Below are 19942 nucleotides of genomic sequence, written 5' to 3'. Positions count from 1 at the left end.
ATTTCTTTAGTATTATCTCTTGAGGAGATATAGTAAAATGGTTGCTGAAATGCGAGAGGTATACTCAATTTTGTGAGAGACTGTTTATGAAATGTGTTACAATGCAATGTAAACTCATAAAAGCATTTAAAGACAAAAACGTAGTGTCTTGTCAATTTTGTCTTCATCAGCCATACACAGTCCATTCAGACAGTACATTGCAGTATTTAGAAAAATATAAGCACTACTTTCTATAAGGTATTATATTGCATATTTTTCTTTTTATGTTTCGTAAGGCAAAATAATGATTTTCTCATGAAACGTAAGACATTGCTTACAGACTTTGACTTTGAATTTGTATTTTTAAGTTAGCTATCCCTTTAAAAAAAGACTAATGGATTCAAGATCACACACACCCACTCAAAAACATTGTTCAGCTGGCACGAACACACACGCATGCAAATACGCACATATGTATAGACAGAACAAAGCAGCAAACAAGGCGTGAAACACTGTGCCTTAACGTGGGAAACGTCCCCGCTAACATAAGACTTGAAACTAGATTTCTGAGTCATCGGCCTAGAATCCAAACACCCCTTCTGCAGCAATGTACTACAATTAATCTGTACGAGAGCGAATGAGCAAAACAGTGTGCATGTGCACAGCTTAAAAATAGCTTTACGACTATATGAATTGTTCTATAAATAGGACCTATCTATGGCGTGGTATGAACAACACCCAGTTGTAATTCTTGTGGTCAGTTTTAAGTCCTCTCAGAGTCTGCAAAGTGACGGTACGTCTCAGATCACGCAGATTATTGAGGGCAGGCATACTCAGACACACACCAGCAGAACCAGCAGGGATGGTGTGCTGGTTTAATGAGTCACAGAGGAAAGGGGAAATGCCTGGATGCAGTGTCCACACTGCAGGATAAATTGGCCTGTATAACACTGCAGCTTTCTGAGAAATCTACACACAGACCCGCTTCAGCCTATTAGAGATAAGTGCACGTGTCATCAGCTCGCTCGCTCTTCCTAAAAAAATGACTGACAACAAAGGTCACGTTGAAAGGATTTATGAAGGAACAAGGTGGTAGTTTCAGATTTACATGACACATTTTATTGGGAATTTATCATTGCCTATTTAAACACTTCCTTGTAGCCATTCAGGTAAGAAAAATCATATAAGGTATTTTGAGAACTAAGTGAGTGAGTTTCTTTCTTATCTAACACCAGGATTTATCATACATACAAGTTATTTAAATTTTTACATTTAGTATGAAACATTTCTCCACAAATGAACTTCTTGATCATTTTAATGGAGAACCTCTTGATTCAACATTTTTTTTTTTTTATCTAAAAACATTATAGGGTTATTCTGAGTCAACTCAACCAGAGGTCCCCAGCTCAAAAGATAAACATGTATAGTAATGAAAGCCAAAATTTTCAATGTCATTGATGAATATTTACTGAGTAATCCATTATTTTGTAGAGGAAGGTAAAGTGGCAATGCAAATTTGGCAATATTCAGAGTCAGGTTACTATGGAAGCCCATTTCCGCCACTGAATAAAAAATAAAAAAGATAACTGCGACTTTTTATCTCACAATTCTGACCTTTTTTTCTTGCAATTGCGAGTTTACATCTCACAATTCTGACCTTTTTCTCAGAACTGTGAGATATAGATGCACAAGTGCGAGTTATAAAGTCAGAATAACTGGAAATAAAGTCAGAATTGTGAGATATAAACAATTCAGACTTTTTTTCTCAAAATTGTGAAATATAAACTCGCAATTACAAGTTATAAAGTCCAGTTTTGAGTAGAAAAAAAGACTGATATGTTCTATTAATACTAATATGTTTGTATTTCACAATTCTGACTTAATAATTCACAATTGTGAGTTAATATCACTCAGTTCTGACTTCTTTTTTCAGAATTGAAGTTTATATCTCACAATTCTGAGAAAAAAAGTCAGAAATTGTGAGTTTGTATCACGCAATTCTGAGAAAAACAGTCAGAATTGTGTGATAAGTTGCAATAACTATTTTTTTTTATTCACTGGCGGAAATGGGCTTCCATTAATTACAGGGCTGTAAAAATGAAAAAAAAAAAAGATGGCAGCATCATAATGTTATTTTTACACAGAGATTGTGACTTTAGCAATCTTTGTTGCATTATGTGCCAATGGCGACCATTCAAAAATGGGGAAACATCACTTTCGCAAGTTTTTCTCCAAAGTTTGCATGCCTGTAATTCAAGTATTGAAGATATTTTAATGTTCTTTTAGATATTCCGTCTTAACAAACTTTTTAATCTTAACAAACTTAACAAAATGTATTTTCTTTCAAAGAGGAATGTCAGAAGAACAAATAATGTTGAAACTGGAAACGTATGTCATTTTGTCTGTCTAGACAACTGCATTGAACGTACCTGTCTGTGTGCCACAACTATTCTTTTTCCAATGTTCGCGTGCCTATAACTCAAAAAGTATTAAAGATATCACAATATGATTTTAGATTCTAGTTGTTAATAAATCCTAATTTTCAAGGCCCTACATCATTTAGTCCCAGAGATATGATATATTCAGAAAAACTCATCTTGTGTTTTCTCGTGTTTGTCCTCCATGAACTCGAAACAAAAAATAAGAAAACGTGTTTTGGAGCTTATGGAGTCTAAACATCACATGGTCAACTACTCAAAATCTTGATGGTTTAAAAAAACTACAAGGCCAATGCATATCAAAACCTTGAAGAATTATAGTTAATAAAATACAAGCTAAACTGTAGAGATTAGCACAGAAAACTATTTAGACTCTTTACCTCAGAAAAACTAACAAAAGAGCCTGTTTACAGAAATGACTCACTCCTTTAGTATTGCCCCATTGACTATTGTAAGTTCATGGCTGTTAGCACATATTTTGTTTGTTTTTATAAACACAGGGCTAAGTTTAAATTATATTTGGTGTTAATCAATTGAGCAGAACCAAAACTATTCTTTGTACAATCCATGATCCTCTCTTGTCATTTTAATATGTGACCCTGGACCACAAAACCAGTCATAAGGGTCCATTTGTTTAAATTGAGATTTATAGATCATCTGAAAGCTGAATAAATAAGCTTTCCAATATTGTTAATGTTAGGAGAGGACAATATTTGGTCATGATGCAACTATTCGAAAATCTGAGAAAACCAATTAGTTCTTAGCAATACATATTACTAATCAAAAATTAAGTTGTGATATATTAACAGTAGACAATTCACAAAATATGTTAATGGACATGATCTTTACTTAATATCCTAATGATTTTTGGCATAAAAGAAAAATCAATAATTTTGACCAATACAATGTATTGCTGCCTATTGCTCTAAATATATACCGTGCTACTTAAGACTGTTTTTTTGGTCCAGGATCACATATGTGTTGACTTGAAATGTTCAACTTCTGATAAATACTGCAAACATTAAAAACGAATGCAAATAACCAAGCTAGTGTACTAAGAAATCTGCTACCCCTTTAATTAAAAGATGGAAATGTGTCGTAAACAAGCGTTCCTTCCTGCATTAATGGGACCAAGCGTTCAAAGCGTTCTGCTTTGTCTTCCTGATTGTTTATAATGAAGTGACCTCCTGTTCCCATTCTCTCCAACTACTCTCCAACTACCCGCAGGTCAAGACCTCATCCTCCCTCCCTTCGTACACGCCGACCTCCTCCTGTCCCCGAAAAATCCTCACACACATACACACACAAATACACACATACACACACCCTGGAGAAGTACAAAGCGTCCCTTGTGTGGGAGCACAGAGGCCTGGGTGACAGCGCTTAACATGATGCTGATATTTTCATGGGAGGAGCGCAAGAAGAGAAAAGGATCTCCTCTGCCGGGGCGGCACATTCAGCCACGCTGCCTGACCTTCATCCTACCCCCGAGGTCCTTGGCTTGACTCACAACAACACACTGCGGCCACAGATAGCGCAGCCAAAGCCTGGCACAGCGCTTTCAGACATGCTAGCACTACATAGGCTGTACAGATGATACATGCTAATACTAACAAATACAGCACACACAGGAGCACCAAAGGCCTGTTCAGACAAAATTTATAAACATTTTTAGCTGTAAGCCAGTTTGATCATTTCAAATGACATGCCTTCCAAAGACAAGCAATTCAGAAAATGCAAAATGATTCACAAGCAAAAAAACATTTGGACTGGAGACCATAAAACGTCACTTTTTGTGTGGTAAAAAAAATACTTTTTGTTTGAAAAAGCCAATTGGAGGGCCAAAACCATTAACGTTCATGCACACAACATGGACAAAGTACAACAGGTAAACACAATATCACTAGTTTAGTCTATGCTGTTTTCAGTTGAAAGTGATGGTTTATCCAAAAATGAAAATAACCCCATGATTGACTTACCCTCAAGCCATCCTTGATGTATATGACTTTCTTCTTTCAGACGAATACAATCGGAGTTATATAAAAAATACCCCGGCTCTTCCAGTCTTTATAATGGCAGTGAATGGCTGTTGAGTTTTTGAATTCCAATAAAGTGCATCCATCCATCATAAAAAGTACTCCACATGGCTCCAGGGGGTTAATGAAGGCGTTCTGAAGCAAATCGGTGCATTTGTGTAAGAAAATATCCATATTTACAACTTTATAAACTGTAAATCTCTAGTTATAATCTCTAGTTTCTGCAAACTGTTGTACGCCTCTACATGAGAGAGTGGTGTTTCAGCAGAAGACGTAAGACGTAGGCAGTGAGAATATGCTAGTCACATAAGAACCATTTTTGGTTTACATTAAAGGAAAACCAGTCTTAGCTTACATCGAAAATAAATTCTCCAATATTTATCATTACAAACCCTCATTTGTACTTCTAATTCATAAACAGTGTTTTGGTTTCCTCTCTTCTCTGTTCTTTCACGTTCGTCACTTCTCACCAGAGCTTACGCTATGCCTACGTCCTACATCATCTGCTGGAACGCCACTCTCTTGTGAATGTGTGTACAACAGTTTTGACACCCATTCACTGCCATTATAAAGCTTGGATAAATCAGAAAATATATTTATATAACTTTGTATTTTCCTGAAAGAAAAAGTCATATGTGGTGTGACAAAACACTGTAGCACTTTGGCTCAAGCAGCAAGTGAGCCGAACATCTCTTTTGATTTACTACTAGTTGTAGCACAAAATAAACACGAATGAACATCAGAAGGTGTGTTGATAGAAACAGCACAACTTATTAAAATGTATCATAGGGCTGCTCGATTTTGGCAAAAATCATAATCACGATTATTTAACACGATTATGACTGACCCACACTTGAAATTGGTGCTCTGCATTTAACCCATTCAAGTGCACACACAGCAGTGAGAAGTGAACAAACACACACACAGTGGGCAGCCATTGCTCCAGCGCCTTTTTCACGTTTTGTTTTGTTGCAGCATTATGTTAAACTGCTTTAAATTTGTTTGTTCCCCACATCAATTTACACTCCATACACCATAATAATGACAAAGCAAAAACCAGATTTGCAAATTTTACAAATTTATTAAAAATAAAACACTGAAATAAGTACATTGCATAAGTATTCATACCCTTAACTCAGTACATAGTTGAAGCACCTTTACAGCCTCAAGTCTTTTTGGGTATGATGTGACAAGCTCTGCACATCTGCTTCTGACAATTATCTGCCATTCTTTGCCTCACCTTTTCACCTCTCAAGCTCTGTCAGCTTGGATGGGGGCTGGCAGACATTTTCTAGAGTCCTAGTTGTTCCAATCGTCTTCCATTATGGATAATACTTCTGTGAACCTTCAATGCAGCAGATTTTTTTCTGAACTCTTCCCTAGATCATTGCCTTAACGCAAGTCTGTCACTGAGCTCTACAGGCAGTTATCTTGAGCTCAGGACTTGGTTTTTGCTCTGATATGCATTTTCAGCTGTTAGACCTTTTCTGAGAGGTGTGTGCCTTTCTAAATCATACTCATTCAAATGAATTTGCCACAGTTGAACTCCACTCAAAGTGTAGTAACATCTAGAAGCAATATGAATGCCCCTGAGCTAAATTTCGAGTGTCCCAGAAAAGGGTATGAATACTTATGCAAAGGGATCTTTTCAGTTTTTTATTTTTAATAAATTTGCACAAATGTTAAAAACCTATTTTTTGCTTTGCCATTATGGAGTAGGGCGTGTAGATTGATGTGGGAAAAAAGTAATTTAAAGTAGTTTAACATAAGGCAGCAACATAACAAAATGTGAAAAAAAATGAAGGGGTATGAATAATTTCGCAAGGCACTGTATATACATCTCATCTGTCATCATCCACATTATATCAGTCATCGGCCATCCTTGGCTGCGTTTCCCAAAAGCTTCAAAACTCAAGTAGATCTTACAAACCATTGGCATCAATGGTCTTTTCAGTGTACTTAAACTTACAATGCTTACAATACTCACAAATACATACTGAAAAGTCCTTTTTGTTTATTCTGCATTCTTCTAAAATGACTTTTACAGCCATCGATCATCCACAGATTGTTAACCATATTGAGTCAATACCATGAAAGCTGCACCTTTTATAGGTTGAGTGTGTTCACATGATGTTGACCAGTCACACTGACTCCTGCCATGCCCTATCTCCGCTTTGACAGAATCCATTCATTAAATGAATGGCTACCTCAGCAACAGGTTACCAATTAACTGATAAAATAACACAAAGCACTGACAAGAAATCATTACTAGCAGACAAACACAAAAGTGTATTCAAAATGGCGCTGCAACTATTTTATGTTGTGGACCACATTTAAGTATGCAAAACCAAATGGCAACTCTGACTAATAGATACTAAGGCACATCCATTCTAGGATTGCCTTTCAATCATGCTAATGCAGCAAAGACACTAACAGCAACTCAAACAAACTCACGAATGTCAGCGCTGTGGGTGGAAGTGTACATATGATCAGGTGACTGATTGCCTTTGTGGAATTCAATTCTGAGTGTTTGCATAATTGATGCTCTACAGTATAGCATGTCTTTACACTTAAACACATCCAGGTCAAGGGCAGTAAATACAGATATGAGAACAGAAGCATAATTATAAACAAGTGTAGGTAGTCAAGCCTCATTAAACATAAATCAAACCCTAAATAACTAATACAGTCATCTATGTTGAAATAATGAAAGTGCTCTGAATGGCGCAGATGGTTTTGGTTTCGACACACATACTAAAGCGGTCATATTCGCTGTGTGTGGGTACATGAACATCAATATGATCTCTAGAATTGCTCTGAGAGACATTTCATGAGCATTTCACCATTTCTTTTGAGAAAAGCTATCCTCATATCATACCTGTCAAAATAAAAGTTCGGTTTAACTTGAAGAAATTGTGACAGAAATATATTACTTGATGTAACTAATGACAGTAGTAGTACTACTACTATCAATATTTTCAAGGAATATTTACCAGAAAAAATGTTTACCAGAATTTATTTACCAGACAAAATTTAAATACACAACACAGTTTTTCTGAAATAAATTAAATGGAATAAATAAATAAATAAATATTTTAAAATAAAATTAATTAATTAGTGATGCTTTTGAGTATTCAACTGTAATAAAACCATTAAAATGGAATCCAGAAAATTTATGGAAAACATATAGTTTGGTTAAAAAAAAAAATAAACATAAAAAAATTAAAATAAAATGTATTTCATAGGCCTTCCATTTTTTTTGTTTAACTTTTAACAAATTGCTTTTCAAATGTGTAAGTTTCATCATTTAAATTAATTAGACATGCTTTTTGATTGATATTTTTAATCTATTAAAACAAAGTCTAGAAAAATTTAAATACACAACAGTTTTTCTGAAATAAATTAAATAAATACACATTTTATTAAAATAAATTAATTAGAGATGCTTTTGAGTATTCAAATGTAATAAAACCATTAAAATGCAATCCAGAAAATTAATGGAAAATATATAATTTGGTAAAAAAAAAAAAGAAAACATAAAAAATAAAAATTAAATGTATTTCACAGCCTTAAAAATTTATTTTTTGTTTAACTTTTAACAAATTGCTTTTCAAATGAGTAAGTTTCATAATTCAAATTAATTAGACATGCTTTCGATTGGTATTTTTTAATCTAACTATTAAAACAAAGTCTAGAAAAAAATATTTTTTCTGAAATTAATTAAAAATTTAATAAATAACTAAATATTTAAAAAAAAAAAAATTAATTAAAGGTGCTTTTGAGTATTCAAATGTAATAAAACCATTCAAATGGAATCCAGAAAATTAATAGAAACATAATTTAGTAAAAAAGAAAAAAACATTAAAGAATAAAAAAAAAAATTAAACATAAAAAAATAATAAAATGTTTTTCATAGGCCTTAAAAATATTTTTATTTGCTTAGCTTTTAACAAATTGCTTTTCAAATGTGTAAGTTTTCATAATTCAAATTAATTAGACATGCAATTTGATTGATATTTTTTATTTAACTATTAAAACAAGGTCTAAAAATATTAAAACTGAATTTTGGAAAAAATACAACAGATTTCATAGGGCCCTATGAAAGAATGTAATGGTTCTGATTCTGATTAAGAATATGCATATCCCTACATACTGCATATTTACATTTTTTATTAAAGCAACTAACAACTAGTAAACTAAATAGTCAACTAATCAGTCTTGGGGTCAATGACAAGTAAGACTGTCCATGATAAAGAAAAGGAAAAACTAGTTAAATCTAGTTTAAACATACATGTATGCATACATTTATTTTAATTGTGTAATATTTAAGGTTAAAAAGTATCTTTATATTTCTAAGTACTAATTCATAAATATTTCATCTCTGAGGAGATGCACAACACTTCATTTTAAACCCTTAACCTTTCCATCAAATGATCTAATATTTTAAAGACTTACTGACCTTGACGCACAGTCATAAGTCTGCAGGGGGAACGTTTTTGACATCATTTCCTGTTTTGTTTTTCATCTGCAAGAGTCAAAATGTTGCCTGGACCAAGTGGCTTTGATTTAAAAAGAAATAATAGCAACAATAAAAGACTTAACAATATAACTAATTAATTAATAGGATTTTAGTTTCAAGTTGTCTTTTCTTCTAAACAGGCTTTATAATGATACAAGTATATTTTTCATTTCAATTCAGAAACTTCAAAAAATCATTGTGTTGCATTTTAAATAAATGACTAAAAGATGATGTCATTGACCCCTTAACTAGAAGCCCTAGACAATTCACATTTCTTGGCTTTTATATTAAACGTGTTCTTGTGAGCAACAGAATGGTACAGAAATCAGCTTCTTTTCGACTATTTTTAACTTGAAAAGGTACATTTTGTAATGGGACGCTGGAAAAAAACAGTGCAAGAATGACGCAAGACAAACACATGCATCTGCATTTTTATGACTCTAGCAGTGATGCTTTAAATGGGATGCAACTTTTCAAAGAAAGCACTCCCAATCCTAGTCATCATACTCAAATACAGTATGTGACCCTGGACCACAAAACCAGTCATAAAAAAGAAATTGAGATTTATACATTTTGAAAGTTGAATAAACAAGTGTATAAATAATTCCAATAAGTGAATAAATGATTCTATTGATGTATGGTTTGTTAGGATAGGACAATATTTGGCCAAGATACAACTATTTGAAAATCAGGAATCTGAGGGTGCAAAAATATCTAAATATTGAGAAAATCACCTCATCGTAGCCCCATTGTACTGACTTCCATTGTACAGACAGAAAAAACACTTCTCATAACACCTTTCACTTCAAATATCTTAAAGCAAGAAAGTCGTACAGGTTTGGAATGACATAAGTAAACAGTTGACAGTATACACTACTTTTCTTACTTTTTCTCTTGTTTCCAGTCAAAATATCTAAAGATTCTTAAATCAAGAAGGATTTTCTAGACAAGTAAAAATTATATTCATGTTTTCAGAAAAAACAAGTCAAAATGAAGTGCATTTTTGCTTGAAACAAGCTAAATAATCTTCCAATGGGGTAAGAAAAATAATCTTGTTTTCTGTTTGAAATAAAATTTATTTGCTTACCACATTGGCAGATTATTTTGCTTGTTCTAAGCAAAACTCACTTAATTTGAACTTGTTTTTTCTGAAAACAAGACATTTATTTTTACTTGTCTAGAAAATCCTTCTTGATTTAAGAATTTTTTGATATTTTGGTTGGACACAAAACAAAAAATCCAAGAAAATTGCAGTGTATGATGGTAACAATCTATTAAGCATTAGTAAGTGATAATGCAATATTTGACCCTGGACCACAAAACAAGTAATAAAAGTCAATTTTTTGAAATTGGGATTTATACATCATCTGAATAAATAAGCATTCCACTGATGTATGGTTTTTTAGGACAATACTTGGCTGAGATACAACTATTTGAAAATCTAGAATCTGAGGGTGCAAAAAAATCTAAATATTGAGAAAATCGCCTTTAAAGTTGTCCAAATGAAGTTCTCAGCAATGCATATTACAAATCAAAAATTAAGTATTGATATATTTACAGTAGGAAATGTAAAAAATATCTTCATGGAACACCTTTACTTAATATCCTAATGAGTTTTGGCATAAAAGAAAAATCTATAATTTTGACCTATACAATGTATTGTTGGCTATTGCTACAAATATACCCGTGCTACTTAAGACTGGTTTTGTGGTCCAGGGTCACATATAACAAAGAAATAGATAAAAGTCAAATCTGAAGCTTAGCTGAGATAAAATGACCTACCTGTTTCCAGAGGAACTCATCATCCTGATTGATCCTCCATGTGGTGAGGAGGTGTATGGAGGACAGCACTCCTCCGCTGAGCACTGCCGCCCTCATCCGCACCGGCAGCAGCGTGTAGATAATGTAGATGAAGAAGACGGACCACCAGATCCCCTCGGAGGCACTGCGGGGGGCCACCATCAGCACCCCGAACACCTGCACCACGATTAGCACTCCAATCACAAGGTAGCTGACCATCCACATGTAGTCCTGGTGGAACCCGTTTCGGTTGCACACCACCATCAGCGCCAAGAACAATGCCATGGCCACAGAGAGAACAGAGGCGTAGACCACGTCGGGTGGTCCATGGATGCAGTGGAAGGTGAGCATGACCCCACAAACGATCACTAAGACGCCCATCAGCATCGTGAGCGAGCTCTGGTTGAGCCTAAAGAAGTAGCGCTGGTAGAGACGCTCCAGTTTGCGCGACTGGAACTTCTTGGACTGGAACACGCGAACCACCCGCTGCCAGCAGTCCGCCGCCGTCACCGAACCCGCGCCGCTGCCTGTGTCATCGCTGGAGCAGTCGCAACCCGAGCCGTCCCCTTTCCGCACCTTGACGTCGCCGTCCTCGAAACCCAGGTCCACAGATTTAAGACCCACCCCCTCCCCCCCACCCCCCACTTTCCCGTAGTGGTCTTCCTGCCATCCGCAGCGCACGCCGAAGTTGCCCCCTCCCGTACCTCCTCCGGACCGGGTGGGCTGAGCGTGGGGCGGTTGGGGAGGAGGCTCCATGGCTTCCACGTCCCGCAGGCAGCTCATGTAGCGTGGGTTGCAGAGAGAGGACCCAACCTTGCGCTTGGACTTCTTGCCATTGCGCTCGCCCCACGCGGTCTTACGATCATCCACTCTGGCCACTAGGAAGCCGTTGATCCAGGACATTCTGTAGGAAGACCAAAGTCAGAGATGCGAAAAGAAATTAAGATTTTTGAGGAAAAAATTTCTGAATTTTTCTTCACATAGTGGACTTCAATGGGGATCAGCGGGTTGAAGGTCCAAATTGCAGTTTCAATGCAGCTTCAAAGAGCTCTACAGAATCCCAGCCAAGGTCTTGTTAAGCTCTTATCTAGAGAAACGACTGGTCAATTGAAGGAACACTCCACTTTTTTTGGAAATAGGCTCATTCTCCAACTCCCCCCAAGTTAATAAGTTGAGTTTTACCGTTTTGAAATCCATTCAGCCGTTCTCCTGTTCTGGCGATATCTCTTTTAGCATAGCTTAGCATAGATCATTGAATCCTATGAGACCAATAGCATCGCGTTCAAAAATGACCAACGAGTTTGGATATGTGTCCTATTTAAAACTTGACTCTTCTATAGTTATATCGTGTACTAATACTGGCAGAAAATCTAAAGCTGCGATTTTCTAGGCCGAAAAGATTAGGAACTACACTCCCATTCCGGCGTAATAGTCAAGGAAGTTTGCTGCCGTAATATGGACGCAGCAGGCGCAGTAATATCACGCAGTGCCTGAAAATTAGTTTCCAGCTAGGTAACTTCCAATGTGATCGGCGTGATATTACTGCGCCTGCTTCGAGTTGGAGAATGAGCCTATTTCCAAAAAAAGTGGAGCGTTCCTTTAACTCTTAAATGCATACCTCGGGTCTTTAGCGACCCGGGACGTCATTCACTACCCTCTCCCTCCTTCATTTTTTCAAGTTTGACATCAAATTTTTTAGTATTCCTCAATATATTCATTCTAAACAATATAACAAGAAAAAATAACAAAATATAAAAGAATGTCTCTTCTGATTATTTTTTTGTAAAAAGTGTATAGGGTCACTAGAGACATGAGCTGTGTAATAGTGTAAGTATATTTTTGTGCGCAAAAAAATTTAAATATCTGATAACTAAATATGTGCAATTCACATTTATTCCTCGAGGTGGCACTGTTTGATAGACAAATGTTTCACTCATAACTATAGCAGGCATAAAACAAAAGAATATCATCAGCAAAAAATGTCACCGGTTTGAATGGCTTTACTGCAGAGTAATTACTGTATGCAATTAAATATAAATGTCACTGTTATTTGATGGTGGATGTGGTCAAAATATTGCATTTGAATTCATTGAAAACAATAGTTTTGAGATTATGGTTGAAATTGCGAAATATGAGCCAGATGCTGAATGTACTGTGGTGGAAGTGCATTCTGAGGATGAATGCGATCAAACTGAAAATCATCTGCTCAAACTGAAAATTTCAAAAGGTAATGAAATATGCTTTATTTTATTCTTCTGTAATTGTTCTTAAAATATCAAGAGAGTTTTTTGCTATTGCAGAAGTTAAGAGATCCATCCGTGCTGGATATATAGGTCCGGGTCACTAAAGACCCGAATATGTAATAGTGATTGGCGAAACATTCATGCATTTAAGGGTTAAAAAAAAAAACTTTTTAACCACAAATGTTTGTCTTGCACACATTATGTAGTCACGTTGGAATTTTCCTACATGATGTAGGCCGAAGTACTATATAGTGTTTACAAAGCGAACGTGCAAAGAAAATCAAACTGCCTTTACAAAACAGCAATGTCCGACAGCTTTGAAGCTGGAGGAGAAATTGAGATCGAGTTTTTTGCCCTACCCTACCTTTTTGAACGGAAGTACACAGATGAAGAACTGAGACCTTGTGCAAGACGAGCATTTGTGGTCAAAAAGTATATACATTTTTGTTTTTTGCTTGAAAATGGCAGATCGTTTCAATACACAAGACCCTTATTCCTCGGCTGGGATCGTGTAGAGCAGTGGTTCTCAAACTTTTTATACCCAGTACCAACTGAGAAAACATTTGGTACCACCATAATGACCAGCATTAAAATACAGTAGCGTAGCAGGCCTAACTATTCAACTACAGCTCAGCACAGTTCAAAAACGAGGTAGTTTTATTCCTAATAAGAATAGTTATTGTTGTCAGCCAGTAAATACACAGTTTGAACATTAACACTGCACATTGCTTACAAACATGCAAATAAACTTAAATAATGATTAAATTAAAATGTGTTGTACCTAAATAATAAAGAAAAACTGTACTGTACATGTAAATGTAAATGAAGCTGCATTGAAACTCCAATTTGGACATTCAACCTGTTGGGTCCTATTAAAGTCCACTATATATGGAGAAAAATCCTGGAATGTTTATCAAAAACCTGACTTTTTTTTTTGACTGAAGATTTAAAAAAATTGAATATGTTGGATGACGTGAGGGTGAGTAAATTGTCGAGAAATTTTAATTCAGGAGTGAACTAAGCCACATTTATCATTATTTTGTGGATGAAATCCAGTCATTCCAACAGGAATCTGCACAATTGACAAGAGGGAGAAAACAATCCTCACACAGATTTCACTTGTTAAAATTGGTCATGTGAATTTGCCACACTGACCAAAAGCTGCTTAGTTTGAAATGGCCTTCTGTCCTTCACACATCTCTATGCTGCCGATAAAGGACCTGGTTTTAATTTTATTTTGAAAAAATTCTTAAATATGCTGTATAAAAAGATTTTTGGGCTTTTACAAACATCAAAAATGTTCCATTCATAAATATTTCTTGAAGAGTCCGTATGACAGCAGCCAAAAGCATTTTATATTTGGAAGCAGTGAAACAGTTTTTCTTATAAATAATAATAAAACATTATGCCAAACTGCCTAACAAGGTTTTCTTTACATGAAATTCAATATTGTAAAGTTTTGTTTTTTTTATTCCAAAAATATTCAAATTAATTTGAACTGAGATATTAAAAACATGCTCATCAAAGATGAGGTATATTCAAGTCAACTGTATGTACACTACCATTCAAAAAGTTGGGGTCTGTAAGATTTTTTAAAGAAATTAATGCTTTTCTTCAGAAAGGATGCATTAAAGGGACAATGAAGACTTAGGGCCAGTTTTAGGGAAAATTCTATGTGTGATTTACTGACAATGCGCACATTTCTAGAACGACCAGCGCAATCACTAAGAGCAGTGAAAATTAGTGCCTGCTTTAAGACATGCTTTTCTTGGGCGTTCAATAAAGGCACAAATACCAGTAATTTGACAAGCGCAAACGTTAGTAAATCTCGTTGCATGATTCATTTTAATACTCCCCTAGTAAAAATAATCAATTAAAAATGGATTTATTTTATACTATGTATAGTTCAAGTCTTTTAACATATTTACTGACATTTCATTTGAGACTTACTGATATAAAAATGTAATTAAACTTTATTTGGTGGACTACTTGTCCACAATGCACATTTCTTAATATTAAGCCTAAAATATGTTTTAACGTCACTATTAATGATGATTGTATGATTTTTAAATAATATCAGTCTTCAAATGCAAAATATTTAAAGTGTACCTAAAGTACGCTTGCAATAGTTCCACTTTAGCACAATCAAATATACTTAAGTACATCTTTAGTTAGACTTCAGCACTACTTCTGCACAATTAAAGTACAAAATTAGGTAATTATATACCAGTTTAGTATACTGAAAGTACAACTGCAGGGTATTTTTATGTATACAGTAATATGTAGATGTATTTGTAGTATACTTAGCATGAAGTAAAAGTACTTTAAATGCATTTTAGTATATTTATTTTTTAACTGGGGTCTCCTCCCATAAAGTCCCTTTAAATCCTACAAATGCATACAAAAGATGAAATCCAAATAAATGCTGTTCTTTTAACTTTTTACTCATTCAAAATCCAGATTTTTTTTGTTCAGCATAACTGTGATCAGCAAACCTGCGTATTAGAATGATTTCAGGAGTAATGATACTGAAAATTCAACATTGCATCAATAAATAAAATTTTAATATATATTCGAAAAGAAAAGTTATTTCAAATTCTAAAATATTTTGCTATTTTTAGTGTATTTTTGATCAAATAAAAACAGGCTTAACCCTTAACCAAGCATAAGGACTGCATTTAATGTCATTGACTCATGCACATTGCAGAACATATGGATGAACTGAAGCATGTTTTGTGGATCTCTTTACCTGTGTGGGTTCTGGTGTTCGCCCCAGCCCTGATCTTGCTGTCCGAGACACTCATTTAGAGCAGTGGATGAGCGAAAGCAAAAATGTAGAGTTCAGACAAGTGAGTGACGTCTATCAGGGAGTCCAGTTTTGTTTAGTTACTGAAGACTGGCCTGATGGATCTGAAGATCTGAAACTTTGTTCAACTGTATCTTCATAACGTCTGGATCTGTTGACGAAAAAAACAACCAATAGAAACAACGTAAGACAAATAAAATCCATTAACGGAATCGATCCATCTGGACAATTTCACTGTTGGATGATTTAAAACTCAGCATTTTCTAGTAGAGAGTTATTGCAGTACATGCTTTCACACAGTCTAAAATTCCCTTCCCCTGACAGGTACACTATTTAACAGGCTGAAATTACACGCCACATAAACTAAGCAATAAAAACGTCTGCAACAAATATGGAAAGCACCAGGTTAATTTCCCTAAACTGTCACTGTATTTCTGATCAACTAGACGCAGCTCTTAAATCAATATATGCAGTACTTCCTTACCAGTAATGATTAATATGCCATCTAAAAGTAAACAATTAGATGTAAGTTTCACTTTTAATCTTTGGCATTTTTAGATATTCTGGTCTCTAAATGTTATTCTAGCAAGGGAGGGACAGATGAGAGATTCTGCTAAAGATTCGACTTTAAATAGTACATTGTAATAAAGCTTCATTTAAATGAGTCGCTTTCTTTCAATTTAATAATTTTTTAACTCTTATTGATTGTTTAGTGTATTTTATGTACTGTAAGTGCTTTATAGGCTTTCTCAATATATCTTAAGAATCATGCAAATAAAGCTTTATTGACTCCAACGCTGCATATGAAAAGTATCACTGCATAAGCAGATATTATTACAGCGCTCTCTGGAACACTTGATTTGCATTGGACAAATATTTCCAAGTAATGACAGTTGTCCAGGGCAACTGACTGCTTAACATTAATTTATGACTTTGCATTAATCCACACTGCCTAATTTTTCAAAGACTTTGGACTCGCATTTTTAGTACTGCATATTGGATTTAGAGGACAAAATGTATTGCAGGACATGCCACTTCCTATTAATGATAATTGTTTGTTTAATACGAAAACAACAGTCCCGGTATATCCTGCCTAATCAGACAATGACAGATTATCAGGGGTAAGAAGACGTGATCATCTTAAATGGATCCACGGATCCTAGCAGGCCCAAACCAGCAGAATGAACATGCAAATTAATAACAAATAATATAAAAATGAGCAAACAGAGCATATTTGTCTCTCATTTGCGAACCTGGACCAACTGGGGATGTTGAAAGGAGAAACAGGAATTCGTTAGTGTCTGTCTTCAACCCTTTACTAGCATATGTATTAACAGATAGATAGATAGATAGATAGATAGATAGATAGATAGATAGATAGATAGATAGATAGATAGATAGATAGATAGATAGATACTTTTTACAGTGTAAATTTACAAAACTGGTGTTTCTGACAACTGAGGGAATGATGGCAAAGTTGACATCTTTCTCTCTTCTAATCAGTATAAACAATATTTTCCCCTCATAAATGTGAAAAGGGTTCATTAAAGGAGGCTAACTTACATTTTACCACACGTGGTAAACTTTTTTCTTTTCCAATTGGAGCAAATAGGAAGGCAAAAAATTTTGCTTATACAGTCAAACCAAAAATTATTCTTTTTAGACTTTTTTTAGGTTTTTTTTTTACTAGTGGGTGCAGGACACTATAGTTCATTTATGTAAGTGAGGATAGCAAAATAAAGTGAACTGTGACATATTATACCCAAAAAGTCTTCATAAAGTGGACTAAAGTGGATAAAAATTTGATTTGACACTTTGACCTCAGCATGTTTTGTTACATACTTTTCTATCAAAGTTATCTAACGTTAATATAAAGATTAATTTGTTCTGACACCGTTTAACTTTTGAGTTCTTGAGTTCTATTTTATGACCATTCTAAACTATACCGATTAAACTGTGATTATGTGAGAAATGTTAAAAAAAGTTACAGAATAAATTTTGGTTTGACTGTATGTTTTAGTTTCCGTTTACTACTAATTTAACCCAGTTATGACCTTCACTTCTGAGAAAACCAGAAATGTGAATAGGTCGGTCCATTAAAGCAACTTTTTTTTTTTTTTTTTGCCACGCTGGTTCTCAACTCAACAGAAATACGATATGAAGTATGACAGAAATAGTAAGAGTACTGGTAGTATGCTACTTCTAATTCAGCAAGTTCACTCAAGAACCACTTTGGAACGATTCAGTCCGATTCATGAACGAATCACTCGGTTCTGAGAACCGATTCATCGACAAGTTCCAACTCAAACAATGATTCCTCCACGAACCGAACATCGTTCATTTTAACGACAGAACGCACAATATATAGGCTATATTAACTCTTATAACCAATCTATTCTGAGGCTATTCTAAAGATGAGCACTGCACAAATACTATATGGTTGTATCTCTAACGTGCATCCTTGCTGGCGCTCATATCGTGCTGTATTCCCTCCGGGAGATTTGCACGACATTTCAACAGCCGCGCACTGATGTTACATAATGCAAATATAGAGATAGCAGTGTCGCATCAGTTCTCAGCGCTATTTGTTATTAATCTAAATCCCCATTTCCTCTTATGGAGGACAGCTGCATCAATCAAACTGTGCTTCCATTTATAAAGCAGATTTATAAACGCCTATTTAGCCAGAAAGCATCGACGCGTGCACGTATAAACATCAACGACTGCTCGCCATCGCCATAACATATGCATGCTGCATAATTTCAGCGCTTCATCGATGGCTCATGTTGCCAGAAGAACTATGCAGCATTTCTCCCATAGGCCGTTTGGAGATGTTTCGTTACATAACACTGAGTGTGTGTTCGGTGTTCGGTGTGTGTGCGGGTGCGTGTACCATATTCGCAGCAGTGACCGTGTCGAGGCTGTTACAGTAACAGTGTGCGGATACTTGTGCAACACAGCATGTCACACCCGAGCGCCAAGTGTGGGCTATACTGCCCCGTCCTTCACCCAAAGAGCCGAATTATAGCGCGCTACAGGCCGTGAACGCGTCCGCTCGGTGCATATCTGCGGTGGACACGTTATAGAGATCATAACGTGCGAAACATTCCAACGCATCAGTCACCATCGCCTTGTTTTACACAGACAAACACGCACTAGATGAACATCAAGCCTATGCCTTAAGCCTCACGCATGACATCTATTTAGACCGGCAGCTGCGGTTTTGCACGTTAATTCACATTTTTCTCCGGGACCGTTCGACCTTTAGGCATCAGCAGTGCGAGCTATAAGGTATTCCATCGGGACGTTTAATCTTGAATATCTATCTCACTGGTGTGAATGGATAGAGAGGGGTGTTGCATTTGGCCGTTGCTTCTTCGCCATGTCAAAACTCAGAGCTAATGCTGCAATAAAGCCGTCTATACGCACGCATCCGACTCTTCCCAAATGTCCTCTATAGCCTACGAGGCAAACGCTTGTTTGTCCATCAGAAAGCACACTAGAAAGCAGCCCTACATAAAACATGACTGATCACCCTAGAAAAAGATCTGACTCACCGTGGACATCTCTCCGGTTCGGGCGCTACAGCGGCGGCGTCTCGATCGCTCCGCGTCCTTGTTATCGGCAGGGCGATGTGTTTTTTGCAGGCATCGAGGGGACAGAGGGCCACAGACGGTGAAGCTCTGCCTCGCTTGTGCTCCCGTCGTTTCCCAGCCTCTCCCCCTTCACACAGACGCGGTGCCAGTCTCAGTCTCCACGCGTCTCAACACTCCCCCTAAAGGCCTGCGAACAAGCAGCTCCTCACTGCCAGCTGCTTTCACCTGTCCTCCTCCTCCTCCTCCTCCTCCTCCTCTGCTCTCATATGGAGACAGACCCACAGACTTGGACATGCTGCATAACAGCAGACTCTCAAACAGGTGACATCTGTCTATCTATCTATAGAGGTGGACCAAATATTTAGAAACTTATCCTACCATTACATTATACATTATAGCAAAATGACAAAACCAATGGCATTTATTTGAAAGCCACATACCACAAGCACACTCTTTAAGCTAAATTAAAAAAGATTTACATTATTAAATAAGGGACTTGCATTTGGGATCCCACATATGTGACCC

At 35.9% G+C, this 19942-nt stretch overlaps 1 protein-coding gene across 1 annotated transcript in view; it reads right to left on the bottom strand.

The window, feature by feature from the left end:
- Window positions 1-19539, bottom strand: part of adcy6a (adenylate cyclase 6a) — an 83642-nt gene extending 64103 nt beyond the window's left edge. Inside the window, exons 1-3 of the mRNA XM_073822547.1 lie at window positions 19379-19539; window positions 15765-15972; window positions 10755-11676 (exon numbers count right to left, since the gene is read on the bottom strand). Coding sequence (XP_073678648.1) covers window positions 10755-11675 — 921 coding nt within the window. The 5' untranslated portion in view covers window position 11676; window positions 15765-15972; window positions 19379-19539. The remainder of the gene's footprint in view (window positions 1-10754; window positions 11677-15764; window positions 15973-19378) is intronic.
- Window positions 19540-19942: the final 403 nt, after the last annotated feature.

This window comes from Garra rufa, chromosome 18, assembly GCF_049309525.1.
Source record: "Garra rufa chromosome 18, GarRuf1.0, whole genome shotgun sequence".
NCBI lineage: Eukaryota > Metazoa > Chordata > Actinopteri > Cypriniformes > Cyprinidae > Garra > Garra rufa.
The sequence above is the reverse complement of the archived record's forward strand: the minus strand, read 5'-3'. Positions and strand labels throughout refer to the sequence as shown.